The sequence below is a fragment of the Kogia breviceps genome, chromosome 6 (assembly GCF_026419965.1).
Source record: "Kogia breviceps isolate mKogBre1 chromosome 6, mKogBre1 haplotype 1, whole genome shotgun sequence".
Lineage (NCBI taxonomy): Eukaryota > Metazoa > Chordata > Mammalia > Artiodactyla > Physeteridae > Kogia > Kogia breviceps.
In genome coordinates this window covers 21,079,897-21,102,677 of record NC_081315.1, presented here as the reverse complement: position 1 = coordinate 21,102,677, position 22,781 = coordinate 21,079,897, and the positions used below count along the sequence as shown (strand labels likewise).

General features: G+C 43.0%; 1 protein-coding gene across 11 annotated transcripts in view; it reads left to right on the top strand.

The window, feature by feature from the left end:
- Positions 1 to 22,781, top strand: part of SETD7 (SET domain containing 7, histone lysine methyltransferase) — a 53,475-nt gene that overhangs the window by 20,873 nt on the left and 9,821 nt on the right. For all 11 annotated transcript variants that reach the window (XM_059067552.2, XM_059067550.2, XM_067035568.1 and 8 more), the window contains 5 exons: positions 3,357 to 3,558; positions 7,494 to 7,683; positions 13,969 to 14,050; positions 16,309 to 16,426; positions 21,991 to 22,148. In XM_059067552.2, the coding sequence (XP_058923535.1) occupies positions 3,357 to 3,558; positions 7,494 to 7,683; positions 13,969 to 14,050; positions 16,309 to 16,426; positions 21,991 to 22,148 (750 nt within the window). The remainder of the gene's footprint in view (positions 1 to 3,356; positions 3,559 to 7,493; positions 7,684 to 13,968; positions 14,051 to 16,308; positions 16,427 to 21,990; positions 22,149 to 22,781) is intronic.

The window sequence follows — 22,781 nt, the reverse complement described above, 5'->3', positions numbered from 1 at the left end:
TATTAACCCATGTAATTTTTAATAACCCTATTAGGAGCTGCAGTTTACAAATAGAGAAATAAAGCATAGCGTTTAAGAAACTTTCCTAACTTGCAGACTGTATGCACATACACTTCATATAAAGAATCCTCCCTGCACTTGAGAAATACTCTTAACATGCTTATGCTCCCTCTCAATTTTCTCTTCTTGAAGCAAGATTATCCCAGTTCTACTCTTTCATTTAGGAAATATCACTTGAAGATATGCTGTGTTTATATGTTAGGGAGGAATACATAATGCCTAATTTGTTCCCGTAAAGGGCTTACAGTCTATTTAGAGAAATAGGACCCGTAAGCTGATCATGGATAAAGCACGTGGACATCCTGTACTAGTCCATGACTAGGCTTTAGTGACTGTGGTTGCAGAGGTCAAGGTAGACTCTGTGGGAAGTAGGGCTCCATATGGAGGATGGGTAGGCTCTGGGGAGGCCAGTGATGAGCACACCTTCCTCCACAACACAGCTCCCAATCCAGTTTCAGCAAGAAAGATTAGAAAGTTATTCCTCCATAGCTACTTCTCAGATATGACCAGATATTAATGATTGAGTTGCTACAAAATAGTGCCATTTTCTCATAGTCGATTTCTTTCTGAAATAGAAAAAGACCAGAGGTTGGAGAATATTCATTCTTTTCCCAAAGTCATTTTTGTTTTGAATTTTAAAAAAGGAAAATGTGACCCATAACTTTTTTTTCCTGAGTGTGTCCTCAGGGATTTTAAAAGGTTGGTTACATATGTTGTAAGGGAAGAGGCAGGGAAAACAGAGTATAGGAGCTGAGATACATAGATGTGTGCTTGGGGCCAGTGAATAAACTAATGTGAGCAGAGGATTCTAGAGCGGGAGTCAGCAAACTTTTTCTGCCTGGGGTGAGATAGTAAATATTTTAGGCTTCTTGGGCCACATTCGGCCTCTGTTGCAACTATTCAACTCTGCTGTTGTCATATGAAAGCAGCCACAGAGGATCCGGAAAGGAATGTTCATGGCTGTGTTCCAGTAAAACTGTATTTACAAAAACAGGCAGCCGGCCATGGTTTGCCAGCCTCCTCTGGAGGAAAAAGTTAGAAAGAAAGGTGGTGCCTTTAACACCAGACTAAGAAGCTTTTATTTCCTTTGAAATAAAAGGATTTCAAAGCCTTATCATTTTTTATTGCCCTGGAGACCCCAGTTCATGTGATAACGTGCCCCCTTTTTGTTATCAGGTTCCATCCAAGCTACCAAAAAAATGTACCAAGGAAGCTAAGCTGTTTCCTCAGGCAGGGGCTGGAAAACAATGCAGCAAGTTTTGCTCTCCAATACCTAAGAATTTGCATTTGGGAATCTTATGTTCGTTGAGCTAAGGGAAAGAGCAGTTTGTTCTTAGGATTATGATACTAATAAGGGTAGGTTCTGCTCTGAGGGAGGGCGGGACAAACTACTGGACATGACCTGGGGGAAATACGTGCAAACCCACATGACTGGTTAACTGATTCGTGAGACCCATGCCTTGTAGATTTCATCATAAACCTAAGAAACATTGGCAGATAGTCTGTCAGGGGATAATTCTGCCCAAACATACACAGTAACATTTTGAATGCTACTGAGAACTCAAAGTCAATAGGGTCACCAGGTTTAGCAAATAAAAATCCAGGGCACCCGGTTATAATGGTTCAGATAAGCAACGAAAAATATTTTAGTAAAACTATATCCAGTTCAATATTTGGGACATACTTATGCTAAAAAATTATTTGTTGTTTATCTGAAATTCAAACTTAACTGAGCATATTCTGTTTTATCTGGCAATCCGCGAACTGAAGACAGATGATTAAATAGTTTTTTGCCCTGTCTCTTGCATCATTACGTCCGTTGATTACTCATCTTTTACCAAGGTTCTTTTTTTTCATGGCGGGAGTCTAATGACAGTCGAATCCCCTTAATTCCGACCTCACTGACATAGAATTTTGATTATTGATGCAAGGGCTGTGCTAAAGTGCACCTTTTTCTCTTCATGAATTTACTAGGCCTGTTTATCATTGATAGTACAAACAAAACGGAAAGAGAACGATTTATCTCCTTGGGAGACTACAAATAGTATAATTACAGTGTAATCAGAGGCTATTGTTATTTAGACTGTGTTTTCCATTTAATAATTACAGATCATTCTGTCATTCATTAGAGCAAGACAACACTTTTCCAGGCAGACTCAGGTGCGGCCATCTCGGTCCCCATGGCCCCCTTTGGGTCCCACCTGTCCCCAGTACCTGTCTCCTGGTTTTGTGTTCGTCTTGTTCATCATGCGTTCTAGAGCCTCACACGACGCTCACTACTTGAAGGCGCCCTGTAAATGTCTGTTAGTTGAATTAATGAATGAGTGTTATCTGCACATGTTAAAATAATCAAACTGTCTTTGTTGCTAAACATCTTACTTTTTAGTTGTAAAAAATAATTTGAGCTGGTCTTTCCCCTCATTCCAGATTTCAGTTCATGAAGGGAATTTTTGGATAAAGTTAGTTTCATTGCATAATGGCCTTTGCGAGGCTGACACTGAAAACATGTATTGAAATTCCAAAAGTGTTTGATGAGGAGAGAAAAAGGTTCTTGTAAAATCACCATGAACACCCTTGTTGTGAGCTGTCTTCTGTTCTAGGACGATGGGCCTCAGACTTTATCAGGCTGCTAATGATATTAGCAAGGTTTTAGCGGGCCGTCTTCCTTACTTGCCCCTATTTCCCGTGATCACACGCACACACAAGTAAATCCCCATATATCTTCCAAAGAGATGGATGGGGATACTTTTGATTGGATATCAGTTATGGTTGTCACCGATAAGTAATGCCTTAAGGGCTTAAGACAGATAGGCAGACATCTGCACGTTCTAAGCCACATTTGTATTATGAGAGACCACTATATACAAGCCATCTGAAAGACCCTTGAGAACTCCCAGTGAATTCTGGACCACTCTTGAGGGAAATTAAACATGAGTGGTTTATGTGTGGAAAGGGTAACACCAGAATTTCTATTGCCCGGTATTGGCTGGCACCTAGCCTTGGAAACACACTTAGATGAGGCTTGTTCTTTCCCACCTGTGGCTTCTTTCTTCTGTATTTCCTCCAGTAGAGAAATTGGATTAATAGGAACCAGGAGATTAGGAATTAAATCTCCCTCTCAGTTTCTAATCCTACCCATATCTTGGGAGTATTTTTCCTAGCCATCTCGGAGATTTCAGGAGGATGTACTGAATACAGGCCAGCATTGGAACAGAGCTGGGCGTGGTGTGATCCTTTCTTTTTAGAGAGTTGAGTCACTGTCTGACTCTTCTCTTTTGTTCTCCCTTCTCTCACAGCACCCTGGAGGGATATTATGTGGATGATGCCCTGCAGGGCCAGGGAGTTTACACTTATGAGGATGGAGGAGTTCTCCAGGGCACATATGTAGACGGAGAGCTGAATGGACCCGCCCAGGAGTACGACACCGATGGAAGACTGATCTTCAAGGGACAATATAAAGATAACATTCGGCATGGAGTGTGCTGGATATATTACCCAGTAAGCCTCACGACTGTTCATTTTGCTGGAAAGTAACAAGTTTTAAGACAATGCTTCGAGTCTTCCCAATGAATAACAAAATGTATTCTCTATCTCAGAAAATGTGAGGCTGTGAAACTTGAGAGTCAGTAGCTGAAGCCAACAACTTAGGGGGATATCCGCTCACTGTTTCACTATTGACTTAGATTGTTGTGCTCCGATCTACTATGAATTCCTCCTCAGGGTGGCTTTGGAAAGGAATGATTAGTCATGATGAAAACAAACTGGGACAAACTGGTTTGATTGTACCACTAATAAAGACAAAGATATATTGCTTTTTAAAAATATTCCTTTGGGATATAGAAGGAGATGGCGGAATGTCTCATCGTTGCAATTAATGTTATTCTTTCTCATATGTAAGAACGAATCCAGCAATTTCCCATCTTTTTGGACTTACTACACTATTGTTACCTGATTTTACAATCCTGCTCCCTGCTTTCTGGTTTATCTTGCTTAAATCAAGGTGATTAAAATTAACTTGCCTTTGAGTATTTGATGATAACATTTTATGATCTTTTCTGGAGCTGACTAGAGCAAAAAGACATGGCAAAACCCATGGCTGGGAATTAATGCTGTAGTTTTTGTTTGCATTTCAAATACCCCATTTGTTTGTAGTGAATTTCCAGAAAATGTTTCAGAAAATAAACCTGAGGAAATATCTTATCTAATATTTTATTTTGTCCAGAGCTTAAGTCAAAATGTTTTCTCTTTAACTCTTAACCGTATCCTCTTATGATTTAAAAGTATTAATAAAAACATGTATAACAAGAAAAGTAGTCCCAGCTAATCTATTTACACGTTATTGTTCCTAAAAAATAAGTTATACTCTAGGCATAAGAAAAAAATATTGTAAAACATTTAAAAAAATAATTCCTAAAGCATTTACACATTCTTTTGGTAGGATCTGCAATAGCTCACAAGTCCTTTCAGTTACAGAGGGAGAAGAGAGATGGAGGTACTTACCAGTTAGGAAGCCTGAAACTTTTGTTGCTGCATCAGTAGGCAGGATAAGCTTCCTGCAGCCCAATGCTGGGGAGCTGCCGATATGACAGTGAATTTTTTTTTTTTTTTTTTTTGTGGTACACGGGCCTCTCACTGTTGTGGCCTCTCCCGTTGCGGAGCACAGGCTCCGGACGCGCAGGCTCAGCGGCCATGGCTCACGGGCCCAGCCGCTCCGCGGCATGTGGGATCCTCCCAGACCAGGGCACGAACCCGTGTCCCCTGCATCGGCAGGCGGACTCTCAACCACTGCGCCACCAGGGAAGCCCGACAGTGAATCTTGAAGCCTGAGAAAGTGGAATTCCTCATGAGGGTGGGTCTAGGAAAGAGGTAATGGATTACCCGATTCTCGCACGACCTGTCATTTTACTTGTGAGTATGATCAATTAAGTCCCTAGAGGAGATCAACGATGAACTAAGGTGAATGGATCCAATTGGTTCAATGTAGTTGCATTTTGAAAACTAAAATGCGCAGCTGCATTTAGCCTTAATCACTGTCTTTTAAAGCACCAAGAGAAGACTCTGCCTTAGGAAGGAAGAAGCACTCGGGAGTTACAAGCTTTAAAAACCAACCTGGTTGATAAAACGTTGTCTATAGTATCTGTTGGCATTTGGGATCAGGGCTGGGCGAGGCTGGTAATCACACCCCACTCCTGTGCTCTCTGGATTGGGAATCAATTAAGAAATAGACATAGGTGTCAGGGATCGGGATGTTGGTTTCATTATGGCGGAGTTGGACTGGAGATGTGGTGTAGGCTTCTACTCTTGCCCCTCTGAACTAAACGGACGGGCCAGCTGCCCACAGAGCAGCTAGAAAGCTGCAGGTTTCCCTTGGGCAGTAGGGCTGCCTGGGCGAGCTTCCCCAAGGAGAGGAGAGGACTGAGAGGCGAGCAGGTGCAGCCTGTGGGCACCGCCAGTTCCCAGGACAGGTGAGCGAAAATGCAGAACACATGAGAGCAGCAGCTTTAGGCTGTTAACCCCTACCCAGTAGAGTTGGGTGTCAGTGGGTGTCAGATCCTGCCTTTCACTAATCAAGTGAACGATTTCTCCTCCCATGAGGGGGAGCCACTGAGCAGAGGAGAAAAAGGAGCCGTTTCTTCCCCAGCACCCCTGACACAGCCAACAAGGAAGTGTTTGTGACAGGAAGTCAAAGCAGGAACAAGGGGAGGCCAAACTAATGATCCTCCTACAGGATGTGTAAGCTCACTCTAAGGACAGTTTATTTCTTTCAAAATCTGACCTTGAAACAGGGATGGAAAGTTTTTAATTAAAAACCCATAACTCCTTTTGGAAAAAAAAAAGAAAGAATCTCTGCTTTATCATTCTAGACAGATAAAATCATTTGCCCCCAAACCTGGAAGTTTAAAGCATGTAAGGGGGAAGAAAAACGTGAGACCCTAGAAAAACAGAATCCTGTTCTGAAGAAATAGTCATGTTGATGGCTTATGTTAGTTACGGCATATAAGAAGCATAAATACTCTAACACCATTCAGCTCAGTCACTGAAAGCCTGAAGGCAGATCTTGCAAAAAGTATCATCCCCGTTCAGGCTGGGTTATTAAGAATTAACTCGGGGGAGGGGGGGAGAAAGGGCAATCATACGTCCCTAATGCACTTTCTATGCGTGAAAAATGCTTCCAAGTATTTTTCTTTCTATGGAAGTGCTGTGATTCGTGTTTTAATTGATAACCTTTTTTCTCCAAAGAGCAATTGGACTACGATGAACTGTAGAAATCCTGTACCTGGTGGTATTTCTTCCTGCTGTCTCTCTGTAAACAGCATTTGGAATCACTTAAAAGTCGTCCCACGTCACTGACTTTGAGTAGCTGCTTCTAGAACCTTTCAGTTGGGGGAATATCCAAGCTTTTAGAAGATGTCATGGGCTTACTAGTCTTGTGTCAAACCCACAAAGGTCTTAGATTTTTCAGTTATACCATAAGGACCTTCTGGATGGGGAAAAAAAGGGGGGGGGGAACATCTCTTGCACCCTAGATTAGATTTTTTTAATTATTTATTGGTTTTAGTATCCCAATTCAGTATTAAAAATATTTATATCACCTACTGTATCCCTAGCACTGGTACCAGGATACAGAATTCTCTGATGGCCTCTGCCCTAAAGCATTTAATGACCCTTTGGAATAAAGCAAATGACAGTTAAAGAGGAAGCACAGCTGACTCCTCTCCTGGAAGGAGGGAGAACGGAGAAGTAAATAAAGACAAGTGGGAAGAAAGAAGTGATGGGGAAGGGAGTAGAATTTAGTTGATCTTTTTTCACTTTTCCTTCTAACTCCAAAAACAGTGATGGTATAGAATTCTCAGAAAGGCAGTATCCAGAACTCCTTTAGTTTATCCCTTAAAAAGTGCAGATAACTCTCATTACTCATGTATACTGAACTTATTCTTAAGTACCTTTGAACTAAAGATTTTCTTAATAGACCAGAAATCCAGAATTCAATATTTCAGAAGTGAAATCATAGGAATAGTAAGACTGTCCTGCTACAGTTCCTCATCACATTTGATATTGCTCCAAAGTAATCCGTAGTTACCTTTCCTTTCAATGATTGTAACTTATATCACAAATACAACATGTTTGTTTCTTAGATAACAAGCCAAGTTAGAGTACCAGTAGCTTGTCCAAGGATTATAAAGTACAGCTCCGTCTTTGACTCTCTAAACCAGGCTGTATGCCCCCTGTGCATATAATTTACAGGGGACTGGATGGGGAGGGGAGAGGTGCATCATGCTTTTCATGCTTATGTGAAAAGCTCTGTTCTGAAACTGTTATGATCCATATTAGTGCTGTTAACAAAGGCAGTGCACAAGAGAAATGTCTTGAACTCACGTCATATAGATAAATACTATATATAATATTTTCTGGTTTTGGGTTTCTCCCATCAGGATGGAGGCAGCCTTGTAGGAGAAGTAAATGAAGATGGGGAGATGACTGGAGAGAAGATAGCATATTTGTACCCTGATGAGAGGACTGCCCTGTATGGAAAATTCATTGATGGAGAGATGATAGAAGGGAAACTGGCTGTTCTTCTGTCCACTGAAGAAGGAAGGCCTCACTTTGAACTGATGCCTGGAAGTAAGTTGAATCTGCTTCAGAAGGGTTGCTCTAATTCCAAAACAGGTTGTTGTAGCTTAAGAGAAGTTAATTTCTTTGTTAAGTCTGGTGTGTTAGCTTGGCTGCATAGCAGATACCTCAGCATCTCAGTGGTTTACAACAGCAAACACAGGTCTGCTAAGCAACTGTACTCAACTGGTCCAGGTGGGGCGTGGCCAGGCCAGGCTGGACCTGAGGCTTCTAGTCAGCTCTGAGTCTGTTCTATGTCTTAATTCTGGGGCCAATCTAAAGGGACAGTGTTGGCCTGGGTCAGTTTTCTCAGGTGGTCACAGGAAGACAGAGCATGAGCTGACACCTTGATGCCTCTTCAAGCCTCAGCTTGGAACTGACACAAAGTCCCTTTCACCCACTCTTCATTGGTCAAAGCAAGTCACATGGCCAAGGCGGATATCAGTGAGACAGGGTAATATACACCGTGCACTTTAGTGGCAGATGCTAAAACGTCATCTGACAAGGGCATAGCTGTATAATTCTAACGCACAGAAGGAGTGAAGAGATGACAGCAGTAATTTAATCAGTTTTAAATATTATATCTCAGGGAAAAAACTTACAGTTTAATGATTTAACTGATAAAGAATCAAATTAGGTAGATCTCCAAGTTGGTACAGATTGTAATGCTGATTCAGCCTGAGCTCTGACTGGGAAAGATAAATGTACATTGGCACCCAGGCCCTCTTCAAAGTCTAGCATCTTCTTGGAGGACATATTCCATACATGAATGTGCCTATTGGAATCAATGATAGAAAAAAATCCTATTTCCTTTTAGAAGTACAGGATGGCACACCAAACCTTTTTTCTGAGTATAAAATTATTTCTTGTAGAAAATCTGGAAAATATACAGAGAAAAAAAATCAAGATTTTGTATTTTCAGTGGCACAATATTAAGAAAGCTAAATTGGTCTGATTCCTTGAAATATGTGTATATGTATTTCCAATCCAAGTTAAGGTATAAGGAGAATAAAGTAGAAAAGATAATACAGGAACTTCCCTGGTGGTCTAGTGGTTAAGACTCCACACTGTCAATGCAAGGGGCCTGGGTTCAATCTCTGGTCCGGGAACTAGATCCCACATGCCGCAACTAAAGATCCCAAGCGCTGCAACTAAAGATCCCGAGTGCCTCAGCTAAAGATCCTGCATGCCGCAACTAAGACCTGGCGCAGCCAGATAAATAAATAAATATTTTTTTAAAAAAAAGAAAAGATAATATATCTAGGCATTGGTAGGCCTAACTAATATTTAGCTGTTTGGATTGGAAGGAGATTCTCCAAAGGGTGGTAGTCCAAAAATAGGAAGCCTAGCACTTTACATTTAGGTCCAACTTGGGTTGTTATAAATGTCTCCGGTTTTGTTTTTTTAAGTTAAAAATTGAGGCATTTTAAATGCAATATGGGATTCTGGATTGGATCCTGGAACAGAAAAAGGACATTCGTGGAAAAACTGGTGAAATCTGAATAAAGTCTGGAGTTCAGTCAATACTAACGCAGCTATGTTGGTTTCTTAATTTGGACAAATGTACCATGTAACACAAGAAATTAACATTAGGAGAAGCAGTGAGGGCATTGGGAGCTCTCTGTACTACGTTTGCAACTTTTCTGTAAATTGAAAATCATTCCAAAACGAAGGGTTTTTTAAGTGTAACAGTCATCTTTGAACTTCAAACTCTAATATCTGCACTCTTCACATCCATTCCCAAAGGAGACAGTGTTATAATGTTTAGAAATGAGGAGACTCCAGCTAGGGGAGGATCGCACTTGGTGATGCAGATTTTTAAAGTGGCAGCCTTTGGAAGTGGCAAGCGTCTTGGACTTAAGACTCACCTCGTTTGAGTCTCGGTGCCAACATTTACTGTATTAGGGTTTGGGGCAGGCTAGTTATCCTTTCAGAGCCCGTTTTTTTCAGGATAAAATACAGATAGTGGCACCCACCATAAAGCCCCCATCGGGAAAGTGACTGTGGTTATTACATTCTTCTTGGTATAAGTACGAAACACATTTTGGGAAGTGAGAGTGATCATTCCCAGAGGAATGATGTTTTTTCTTAGAACTCCTGGTTGCAAATAGCAAACACCCTCTTCAGACAAACTCAAGGCCAAGAAAAGGAGGGGGGTGGCTTTATCGGCAAGATTGCTGCAGGCCTCAGTTCTTTTAAGGATAGGGTGAACAATTTGGGTCTCAGAAGGGTCAGGAACCATAGCTGCTCTGGGTGACTGGGAGGCACCAGGCACAGTCTTTACTCTGTTCTGCGCCTTTTCTTTCTCTCTCCTTCCTCTTCCAGTTACAGTGATTGAACCACTGAGTGGCTGACAGATGAGGGCTTTCGGGTCATGTGGCCTCTGGTGCAGTGGTTGACGGAGGGGAGGAGGGAAACAGAAATCGAGTGTCTCACCTAAAATCCTCCTACAACTGCCTTCTCCTCCTTTTTCTCTGTGCTTTTAGATCCACAAACTGCTTCTCTGTCTCTGCTTACTTCTTGCTGAGCTTCTCCTTGTGCCTCTGCCTGGAATTTCTTTTCTCCTCTCTTTGCCTCTTTCCATAGGAATTCCATTCCCTGGCTAATGTCTATTCCATCTTTTTTTTTTTTAAACACAATTATCAGCATCACCTGGGTGTTTCTTAGAAATGCAGGCTGTCAGGCCCACTTTGGCACTATTAAATCAGAATTCCCATATTTTAAAATTTGATTAAAAAAGTTTTTTTATTGGAGTATAGTTGATCTACAATATTGTGTTAGTTTCAGGTGTACAGCAAAGTGAATCAGTTATACATATACATATATCTACTCTTTTTTAGATTCTTTTCCCATATAGGCCTTTACAGAGCACTGAGTAGAGTTCCCTGTGCTATACAGTAGGTCCTTATTAGTTTTGTTTTTTTTGTGGGATCTTAGTTCCCCGACCAGGGATTGAACCTGGGCCCTAGCAGTGAAAGGGAGGAGTCCCAACCACATAATCCCTGCCTGTTCCATCTTTACAGCTTGGCTCACCTCTTAGAAGTAACATTTGTCAAGTGAATGGATGAATTCTAATCACAGGTCATAGTACCAACGATAGGGGAAAGAAGGAAAAGGAAAGGGTGGCTTCTGTTTGCCTGGAGCACAGGCCTGTCTAAGGGAGTAGAGGGAGGGACAGTATGCGTTGAAGAAGATGCATCAGCTCCTTGAGGGCAAGAAGAGATGTGACTCCCACTTGTATCTGCACAGCCCCTAACGCAGTGCTTTGCGTGTGGTTGGCACATAGTACATTTGTGAGGAAAGTATTAGTCTCAGGAAGGGAGATGGACATTCACAGGAGAATTTCTGCACAATAGAATGTGTATTCCACAGAACTGTTTGGTTCGAAAGTGGTTTTTTCTTCATTTTTTGAACTGACTTCCTTGAATGGGCTGTGTGCTGGTCCAGATGCATTCTTCAGCCTTTCCCTGCCCTGCTTAACTGCATGGGGTTTCTGCCCCTTGCAGGCTGCATGTCCCAGGCTCTCGTGCCTCTGGCTTCTGTCTGGGTTTGGCCACAAGCTGGGGACACAGAGAGGGACAGGATTAGGGAGAAGCCCTCTCTGTGTCCAGCAGAGTCCCCAGCAGTGGCCTGTCTCCTGATTCCATCTCCCAGCAGGACAGTCCCCCACCAGTCCAGCTTCCCTGGACTCCCCGAGCTCTAGAGCTCCAGGAATGCCTCTACCTCTGTCCCTGTAGCTCAGGGTTTTGGCCTCCTGCTCTTGCCAGTTTCTGGGCTCTTCACTCCCCTGTTTGGCTTCCCAGCTCTTCCATCCTCTGTGTAACCAATTCCCTGTATTAAATTCTCTCTCTCTGAAACACTCAAATGGTCTGTTTCCTGGTTAGACACTGACTGTTCTGGATTGTTTTCTGACTTTTAGTTTGAGACATTAATTTGGGTTTTATTTTATTTATTTATTTTAGTTTTGGCTGCGTTGGGTCTTCGTTGCTGCACGTGGGCTTTCTCTAGTTGCAGTGAGCAGGGGGCTACTCGTTGTTGCGGTGTGCAGGCTTCTCATTGCGGTGGCTTCTCTTGTTGCGGAGCAGGGGCTCCAGGAGTGTGGGCTTCAGTAGTTGTGGCATGCAGGCTCAGTAGTTGTGGCTCATGGGCCCTAGAGGGCAGGCTCAGTAGTTGTGGCGCACGGGCTTAGTTGCTCCGCGGCACGTGGGAATCTTCCCGGACCAGGGCTCGAACCCGTGTCCCCTGCAGTGGCAGGTGGATTCTTAACCACTGTGCCACTAGGGAAGCCCGTTAATTTGGGTTTTGACTGTATAAAAAAAGGAAACAGAAAGAGGACCTGGTAGCCATTGGTAACCACTTAGGAATTGCTTAATGGAATAATTTGTGTTGCCTTAGTACCTAAAATAATTGACTTTGCTGGAGTAAGCCCTCCAGTTCCAAAACTTGTTTCTTTACTTATTAGCCTTTGGAACACCGTATGTCTTCCTTGTGCTCTGGGAGAATGCTATGAAGCTAATTCTTTGCAGAGAACGAACGTTAATTCTAGGACGGTTGTGTACCTTTGTTTCTGGAATAAATTACTAATTGACTTCTGAACCACTTTAATAGAAATAAGATGACTTTGTTAATGCTTTATCAAAAGCAGTCTGTTCTCCGTAATTCTGCTGAGGCTGAATTTATTTTTAGTGAAGGAGACAATTGCCAAGGGTGGGTGGTTGGATTCTATAGACTGTGTCTAGTATGAAGAAAACCACAAGAAAAATTTAAAACTATTATCCAATCTGATCTGACCAGAGAGATCTCAAATTTTCATGACAAAGCTTTTTCTTGATTAAAAATTGTAATTACACAAGCAGCTTTTAAACCGTATGAATAAAGAAAATTCCAAAGCAAAAATGGGATTTTAAGAGCTACTTCTGATGGCTGTTTATTAAGACCTGAGAGCGAAACTCCAGAACAAACCTAAAAACTATCCGTTTATATCTTGCACAGCAATCTGTAATTACTGGTGTAAACCTGCCTATAGGAAGTATGTTATCTAGCCAGTCAGCGACTCTTTCATTCTATCACATATTTTTTTTTACACAATATTCCCTCGGCATTAAACATTTTAAAATTAAATTACATTTAATTTTTTTATTTTTGGCTGCATTGAGTCTTTGTTGCTGCGCGCGGGCTTTCTCTAGTTGCGGCGAGCGGGGTCTACTCTTCATTGCGGTGCGCGGGCTTCTCATTGCGGTGGCTTCTCTGGTTGCAGAGCACAGGCTCTAGGCACACGGGCTTCAGTAGTTGCAGCATGCAGTCTCAGCAGTTGTGGTGCATGGTCCACGGCATGTGGGTTCTTCCCGGACCAGGGATCAAACCCATGTCCCCTGCATTGGCAGGCGGATTCTTAACTACTGTGCCACCAAGGAAGTCCCTCTATCACATATTTTAATTAGAACTAATATTACCACATGTTACCATTCCCATCTACTAAGCATCCAATTGCTGTATTCAATAATAACCTAAAAATATCTTTTAGCAACTCATTTCAACATCACAAAGTTCAACAAACAAAACAGCAAATTTTAATCCCCTTGTATAAGAATATTTGATGTTATGGCAATATTTGTTATACTTATGATTCTCCAATCATAAATGATCTTAGAGGTATAACATCAGTTGTACCAAATGGTGTGGATGATGCTTAGATGTAGACCACCCAGGTAATTCCAGATATTTGTAGAATGAAAGAGAGAAAGTAAATTATGCTGTATAACATGGTATCCATCTTCATTATTATATTCTTGAGTAAAGTGAAAGCATTTCAGGAGTAATATAAAAATTATTTCTTTAGATTAACTTTTTCCTGATTATCTGTATGTATTTTTTCCACTTAGATATTTGGGAAAAGAAATAAAACCCATATGTGTATCTTTTACTAGGTAACAAAATGATGAGGAGTTGGGGTTTATCTATTCACAATCATAAATTCTCTTAAATATAATGAATGTTATTTTAATCACCAAGAGATTCATGATGAATATGATGGAGAATGAAGCTAAGAAATTTATGTTTGCACATTTACTCAGCATAAGTAAACTTTTTTTTCCCTAACCCGCTTCAGTAAACTTTCTTACCATAAAACCCTATTATCATTAAAAAAAACTATCCATTTATATGGAAGAATTTCATTCTAGCTTGGTCTAACTTGAATAACATTTTTCATTATTTAACTCTTTCTGGTCCTGTGAATAGAGAGAACGCTCTTCCCTAACTCTGGGCCTTGTACTGAGATTTTTGTTTGCTTTTTAGGTTCGGTGTACCACTTTGATAAGTCAACTTCATCTTGCATTTCTACCAATGCTCTTCTTCCAGATCCATATGAATCAGAGAGGTAATTTTTTCCATGTGGTTTAAACGGCACCGTTTATGTGAGTTTAAATAACCCTTGTGGTAGGAATTACTGCTCCTCGGTGGCCCTCTGCTCAGGCCGAGTTCTTGAGCAGAAAAAAATATTCATATATTCTGAGGAAGAGTGTTTTTATTGTCATATAGAATCTGCCCCTGTAAGGAAGTTTTTCCACCCATAAAGCACAGAACAGCTTGTGTGTCAGTCCCAGAAATGAAACTTCTACAAAGACAGCAGTTGGGCCAGGCAGCCAGCTATGCCCTGCTCAAGTGTCCCCTTTCTTGGGGCTCTGGTGCCACAGTTTGTGCCTTAGCCCCTGCTGGCCCCTAGGCAGCATTTCACACTCTTGAAAGCTCTAGCCGAGGCAGGGACCAAATGCCTCCTTTTCTACTTAGCCCAGCTGAGGGGGTCTGGAATGTGAGATAATTTCTTGATTCACTAAGGGAAGACAGGAGTGAAACAAAGAAAATACAAGAAGCATAAAAACATTCCAGCTTATAAATTACAAGTTTCTGATTCTATAAGCTCCCTCCCAGAGTGTCCATTTCATACCCTATCTAAACTCTAAGCCTTGATTCCTGGTATGGTTTTCTCTGGTCCCCTGCCTGGGGTTCTTATTCCCCAGCGACTGGCCTGTTTGTGGGTAAGGGTGCCATCTGCAGTTGGCTTTCTCTTGGCCTCATTCTGTAAGCGTGGCTTCTATTCAGTTTCTGTTCCGTCCCCATCTGAGAAAAGGCCTCTTCCCTGGTTTAACTGACAGGGCCGACACCACAATGTCACAATGAATGAATGGCCTCTTTCTTGACACGAGGCTCTGGCCTGTTTGCAGGGAGAAAGGTTTGGTCTCTTGTTAGCCCCCAAAACACAACAGTACCATAACCGTATGCATCAGTCATTTTTTGTTACTGTCATTGTGATGATGCCACGTAACAACACCCTGAGACTATCAGTGATTTATGAAAGCAAACATTTTCTTTTACGCTTATGCTTCTGTAGATTGGCTGACGTCCAGCCACTTTCGACTGGGCTCAACTCGGCTCAGCTGGACTAGGCTACACTCCAGGTTTCAAGTTGGGTTCCAGTCTGTTTCACATGCCTTCATTCCAAGACTCAGGCTAAGGGAGCAACAGCCCCCCCGGGGCATCTTCTTCTTGTGGAGATGAGTGGAAACTCAAGGAAGCTGGCAGAAACTTGCCATGCTTCTTAACATCCAAGACCTAGCTTTGCGGTCACTTCTGCCTAGTCGCAAAGCCGATCACATGGCCAAGACCAAAGTCAGTCAGGCAGGGACGTATCCTCAGCCCAAGCTGAAGGGCAGTCATGCGGCCAAGCAGCAGGATGTATAATTCTGTCCCAGGGAGAGAGTCAAGAGGTAAAAGCAGTCATTCAGCCTTCCAGCCCATCAAGTAAGCAGAAGATCTACATAACAAAAATCCCAGATGACCAGTTCCACCAGAGTCATTACATCACAGGGGACAGAAGAACTGAAATAGTGTGGATGGGGCATGTACTTACTTACTAAATCCAGTTACTAAATCCAGTAATCATGAGTGCTGTTTTCTTATAAACCAGTGGTTGGCAAACTTGTCCTATAAAGGGCCATGTGGTCAGTATTTTAGGCTTTGTGGGTCTCTACGGCAACTACTTAAGTCTACCTTTGTAATGCTAAAGCAGTCATAGATAATAGTGAACAAATAGGCGTGGCTGGGTCCCAATAAAACTTTATTTACAAAAATGGACAGAGCCAGATTTGGTCTTTGAGCCGATCTGCTATAAATTCCTTTGTTGGGAAGTGCTTATTGGATATATTTTATTAACTATTTATCACTCTTTCATGTAAAAGATTCATCTTGGGGCGCCATTAAAACAGTCTTTCCCTCCTATTTGGCACTGGGAAACTTAGGTATAGCTTTAATTAGCTTTGGGAAATGTTTGCCTTGTCTAGGAAGACAGTGGACATTGTCATTAATTAAAACAGACAAATTTTTTAAAACCTTATATCAAGCACTGAGTTACCTTGTGAATATATACTAATAATCCCTTTATTAGAGAGCAGTGAGAGAAATAAGTAACCAGTTTCTAATGCCAAAATACGTGGTTTCACTGTTTCTTACTTCCTCATTGGATTATTATGAACTGACATTTTGGATTCCGTAGCTATAAGAATGTTTTGGTGGTTGATGTATAAGGGATGACATATCAAACTAAAAATAAATCATTATTTGCCCCTTTTTTCTGTTTAGGGTTTATGTTGCGGAATCTCTCATTTCCAGTGCTGGAGAAGGACTGTTTTCAAAGGTAGCAGTGGGACCCAATACTGTTATGTCTTTTTATAATGGAGTCCGAATTACACACCAAGAGGTGAGCGGGGTAGAAGTGGAAAATCAGCGTGATTGGTTAAAGGGTTTTGTTTCAAACACCCTTATTAATTTTCTCATTAGTCCTTTTACTTTAATATTCACTAGGAATATAAAGGAACAAAAAGCTAGGGTTGTTTCTCTTTTTTGCGGTACATGGGCCTCTCACTGCTGTCGCCTCTCCCGTTGCGGAGCACAGGCTCCGGACGCGCAGGCTCACTGGCCGTGGCTCACGGGCCCAGCCGCTCCGCGGCACGCGTGATCCTTCCGGACTGGGGCACAAACCCGTGTCCCCTGCATTGGCAGGCGGACTCTCAATCACTGCGCCACCAGGGAAGCCTAAAACTAGGGATTTTTGTAAAATGCTTGTATATTGTCTTATAGCCAGCCTCAGACTGCTTTAGCAAAGACACCATAGATTTTGTAGCTTATGAACAACAGAAATTGATTTCTCACAGTTCTGGAGGCTGGGAAGTCCAAGATCAAGGTGCCAACAGATTCAGTGTCTGGTGAGAGCCTGCTTCCTGGTTCATAGATGTCCCCCTTTTTGCTGTAACTTCATATGGCAGGAGGGATGCGGGAGCTCTCTGGGGCCTCTTTTATAAGACACTAATCCCATTCATGAGGGCTCTGCTTGCTGTCATGACCTAAACGCCTCCCAAAGACTCCACCTCCGGATACCCGGACCTTGGGGATGAGATTTCAACATATGTTTGAAGCGGGGACATTAACATTCAGTCTATAGCAGATATTTTCCTCTTTTTAAAAAAAAGTTGTTGTGGGGCTTCCTTGGTGGCGCAGTGGTTGAGAATCCGCCTGCCGATGCAGGAGACACGGGTTCGTGCCCCGGTCCGGGAAGATCCCACGTGCCGCGGAGCAACTAAGCCCGTGAGCCATGGCCGCTGGGCCTGCACGTCCGGAGCCTGTGCTCCGCAACGGGAGAGGCCACAACAGTGAGAGGCCCGCGTACCGCAAAAAAAAAAAAAAAAAAAAAAAAATTGTTGTGAAATCAAGTCTATTCATCTTTTTTTAAAAATTTATTTTTATTTATTTGGCCACACTGCACGGCATGTGGGATCTTAGTTCCCCGACCAGGGATTTGAACCCACAGCCCCTGCAGTGGAAACGTGGAATCTTAACCACTGGACGGCCAGGGAAGTACCAATTTTCCTCTTTATTTTGAGCCTTAGTATGATTTTTTTTTTTTTTACATTCCACAGCTATTTTATAGAAAGTGGGCTGGTGCCATCAGGGAGACAGTAATTGCTTTGTATTGGACTACACCCAGTATCTGAAAAATTGAGATCCAACTGGACTCTGTCAATAATTAATTTATGACCTTGGGTGGGGTGCTTTACAGGAAGGGCCCCTACTTCTGTTGGTGCAAAAGCCATGCAATAGCCTACGTCTTACCTGGAAGGGTTCTATTGCCCCCAAAAATTAAAAATTAAAAGTTAAAGAGTTGAATCACCTCTTGCCTTTAAGCCACAATCTTTGATACACTTCTCAGATTTCATATATGTTTTTTTGGTTTTGTTTCTTTACTTCACAACTAGCTTCCTTAAGTGTCTGCTTAAGGGCGAAAGCTTGTTGCTTTGAGCACAGCTAGGGCTCTGTCCATCCCGGTCTCACTTGTGTGAAGCTGGGTGGGACTTAAGCCGATCACTCACATCCCACCTTCACCTCCTCATTTTTCATTTGTTCCTATGGAATGATAAAAAAACGAAAGGCCGAGAAATAATCAAGTCGCTGTACATTCAAAGTAGCTACCCAGACAAAGATGTCAGTCCACAAACCGAGCTGTGATCTGCCTTGCAGTGTCCCCTTGTGATGGTCAATCCAGAAAGTCCAAGAAATTCAGCCTATGGACGGTGGCTCAGGATATTGATACATAATTTATTCAAACGTTTTACATCTAAGGAAACTGAAGCGAAGAGAGGTTAAGCAATTTGCCTAAGGTCACAAATATAGTAACTGCAGAATTCAAGCAAGGTTTCAAACAGCAGAATCTGGCTCTGTGCTGAAACTCACTATATAAACGAATGAGGGTGCCTCCTTGCCTTCATGAAGTTTAGATGAGAAAAATACACAACTAGTGGCAACATAAGGAAGATGGTACTGAGTGTCATATATCAAATCACATAACAGGTCTGGAATATTAAGATCCATGAAGGGCTTCCGTGGTGGCGCAGTGGTTGAGAGTCCGCCTGCCGATGCAGGGGACACGGGTTCGTACCCCGGTCCGGGAGGATCCCACATGCCGCGGAGCGGCTGGGCCGGTGAGCCATGGCCGCTGAGCCTGCGCGTCCGGAGCCTGTGCTCCGCAACGGGAGAGGCCACAACAGTGAGAGGCCCGTGTATCACAAAAAAAAAAAAAAAAAAAAAGATCCATGAAGATTTTTTCACTTTCATCACTGCTGGATCCCCTGCACCTAGAACAGTGCCTACCATATGGTAGATGCTCAGTCAGTATCTGTTGAATGAATATCAGATACAAATAAAAGCATAATTGTAGCTTACAGACAGGAAAGGTGGTATACCTCTGAGTGTCCACAGTTCTTGAATGAATGAAAGTGTGATGCTGTTGGTTCCAAAATGCTGTCCTTGCTGGCATGCACGGATGCTGGGGCATGTCGGTCAGGACGGGGTGGGAGAAGGGATGCCTGCTGCTTGCATAGCGGATAGTGAGTCCTGCTGTGGGTGAGAAAGCACACCCACGGCAGGTGGTTGTCTGTGACTCTGCTGGTCACAGCGATTGCCCACCTGCAGCACAGGTGTAGGACTTTTCTGGCGCTCAGTTTTGCATTCCTTAGGTTTCTGGTTCTGTTTGATGTTCTCACTTTCATTTTTCTTTGGCTTCATCCTTCTCTCTGTAGAGGTTCAAGGGATTTGAGGGCTGATTAAAGAAAAAGACCACAAGAGACAGCAGCACACAACAAGCTTTATAGATATTGGGTGGTGATTGGGCGGGGCTGCGGGAGAGGGGGTGTCCTCCCAGCATGAGGCCGTTCAGAGGCTTATGGCACAGGGGCCAAGGTCCAGAGGGGAGCAGGGCAAGGGAACTCCCTGGGAAAGAGAGGGACTGGAGAGGGGGTTGACATGTCTAGGTGATGTGTAGCCTGGGAGGGTCTCTGGGCCAAAGAACTCCAAAGGACAGCTACAGTCTGGCGTCTTTATGGTCCTGGGTTTATCTATCTGCTCCTAGCAGATGTGGGGTGAGGTTTTGTGGATAAAGCAAACTCTGAATGGCTAAAACTCTGCTCTGTTTGGGCTATTTAAAATAACAGTGGGGTATATAAAAATTTAAGGTTGGTGGTGATGGGTTTTTAAGGTAACAGGTCTCAGCCAGCAGTGAAGAAATAAACAACCTAGGGGCCCATACACAGAGGCCATCTTTGACTCGTTGACATAACACTTACCTGCTTTTAATTCAAGACAGCTGGTTTAAAATGTCAGGCCCGACACTATCAAACTCTTAGAGGAAAACATAGGCAGAACACCTTATGACATCAATCACAGCAAGATCCTTATTGACCCACCTCCTAGAGAAATGGAAATAAAAACAAAAATAAACAAATGGGACCTAATGAAACTTAAAAGCTTTTGCACGGGAAAGGAAACCATAAACAAGATGAAAAGACAACCCTCAGAATGGGAGAAAATATTTGCAAATGAAGCAACTGACAAAGGATTAATCTCCAAAGTTTACAAGCAGCTCATGCAGCTCAATATCAAAAAAACAAACAACCAGAGACTTACCTGGTGGCACAGTAGTTAAGAATCTGCCTGCCCGGGCTTCCCTGGTGGCGCAGTGGTTGAGAGTCCGCCTGCCGATGCAGGGGACGCAGGTTCGTGCCCCGGTCCGGGAAGATACCACGTGCTGTGGAGCTGCTGGGCCTGTGAGCCATGGCCGCTGAGCCTGAGCGTCCGGAGCCTGTGCTCCGCAACGGGAGAGGCCACAGCAGTGAGAGGCCCGCATACCGCAAACAAACAAACAAACAAAAAATCTGCCTGCCAGTGCAGGAGACACGGGTTTGAGCCCTGGTCCGGGAGGATCCCACATGCCGCAGAGCAACTAAGCCCGTGCGCCACAACTACTGAAGCCTCCGTGCCTAGAGCCCGTGCTCTGCAACAAGAGAAGCCACTGCAATGAAAATCCCGCTCACTGCAATGAGGAGTAGCCCCCACTCACGCCGCAATTAGAGAAAGCCCGTGCACAGCAACGAAGACCCAACACAGCCAAAAATAAATAAATGAATAAATATATATATATATTAAAAACAAACAAACAACCCAGTCCAAAAATGGGCAGAAGACCTAAATAGACATTTCTCCAAAGAAGATATACAGATTGCCAACAAACACATGAAAGGATGCAACATCACTAATCATTAAAGAAATGCAAATCAAAACTACAATGAGATATCATCTCACACCGGTCAGAATGGCCATCATCAAAAAGTCTACAAATAATAAATGCTGGAGAGGGTGTGGAGAAAAGGGAACCCTCTTGCACTCTTGGTGCGAATGTAAATTGATACAGCCACTATGGAGAACAGTATGGAGGTTCCTTAAAAAACTAAAAATAGAACTACCATAGGACCCAGCAATCCCACTACTGGGCATATACCCTGAGAAAACCATAATTCAAAAAGAGTCACTTACCACGATGTTCATTGCAGCTCTATTTACAATAGCCAGGACATGTAGGCAACCTAAGTGTCCATCGACAGATGAATGGATAAAGAAGATGTGGCACATATATACAATGGAATATTACTCAGCCATAAAAAGAAACAAAATTGAGTTATTTGTAGTGAGGTGGATGGACCTAGAGTCTGTCATACAGAGTGAAGTAAGTCGGAAAGAGAAAAACAAATACCGTATGCTAACACATATATATGGAATCAAAAAAAAAAAAAGGTTCTGAAGAACCTAGGGGCAAGACAGGAGTAAAGATGCAGACGTAGAGAATGGACTTGAGCACATGGGGAGGGGGAAGGGTAAGCTGGGACGAAGTGAGAGAGTAGCATGGACGTATATGCACTACCAAATGTAAAATAGATAACTAGTGGGAAGCAGCCGCATAGCACGGGGAGATCAGCTCGGTGCTTTGTGACCAGCTAGAGGGGTGGGATAGGGCGGGTGGGAGGGAGGGAGATGCGAGAGGGAAGAGATATGGGGATATGTGTATATGTATAGCTGATTCACTTTGTTATAAAGCAGAAACGAACACACCATTGTAAAGCAATTATACTCCAATAAAGATGTTAAAAAAATCTGTTTTGTGTGTGTGTCTTTGTAAAGGGACTTTAAATCCTTTTTTTCATATAAGATAGGGGGAAATCAATAAATGCTAAGTTGAGCCGCCCGGCTGCCCACATACACCTTTTGCACCATCAGTGTGCAGCGTTTGCACCATCGAGGAGCAAGGGATGCCTTAGGCTCTTTCCATGTATGTGGCACTCAAACTGTGAAGTTTAAGGATAAATGAGTTAATATCTCCGGTGTCCTTTGAACTCCTGGGAGGAGGGGCCTTTCTAATGTTCGCTTTCTTGTTTTCTGCAGGTTGACAGCAGGGACTGGGCTCTGAATGGGAACACCCTCTCCCTCGATGAAGAAACGGTCATTGATGTGCCTGAGCCCTACAACCGTGTATCCAAGTACTGTGCCTCCTTGGGACACAAGGCAAATCACTCCTTCACTCCGAACTGCATCTACGACATGTGAGTAGGATACCAAGCGGCCAGTGGCTGGGGCCCTGAGAATGAGGAGGGCACCTCAAAGGTGTCATCCTGCCTCAAGGAAGGTGGCTTCCTCAGAATATTCGAGGGTCCTCTGGCCAGGGGCCTCATGGTTATAACTTGAAACTCAGAAATGGAAAAGTGCTTCGAAGAGTAGAAATGCTGTGGAAATGCTGTACTTAGTGGTTGCTGTTTTATTGTGGCTTTTTTGTCCTTTAGTTGTCTCATTCTGGAAAATTAAGGGTAGTGTCATTTGAAGTAATAGTACAAATTGAAATGACTCTGCACAGTGGAGATTAGGGAATCCTTTTATTATGTGAAAGCAAGGAGAACCAAAAGATCCTAAGCCTAGGGCATGAGCTCTCAGTATTGGAAAAAAAACCCTGTAAAATCAGAGTCCCTATCATTTAACAATCAAGAGGAATGAAATACTGAACACATGCTACAACATGGATGAGCCTTGAAGACATGCTAAGTGCAAGAAGCCAGTCATGGGGACTTCCCTGGTGGTCCAGTGGTTAAGACTCCACGCTCCCAGTGCAAGGGGCCTGGGTTCGAGCCCTGGTGGAGGAACTAGATCCCGCATGCATGCCGCAACTAACAGCTTGCATGCCG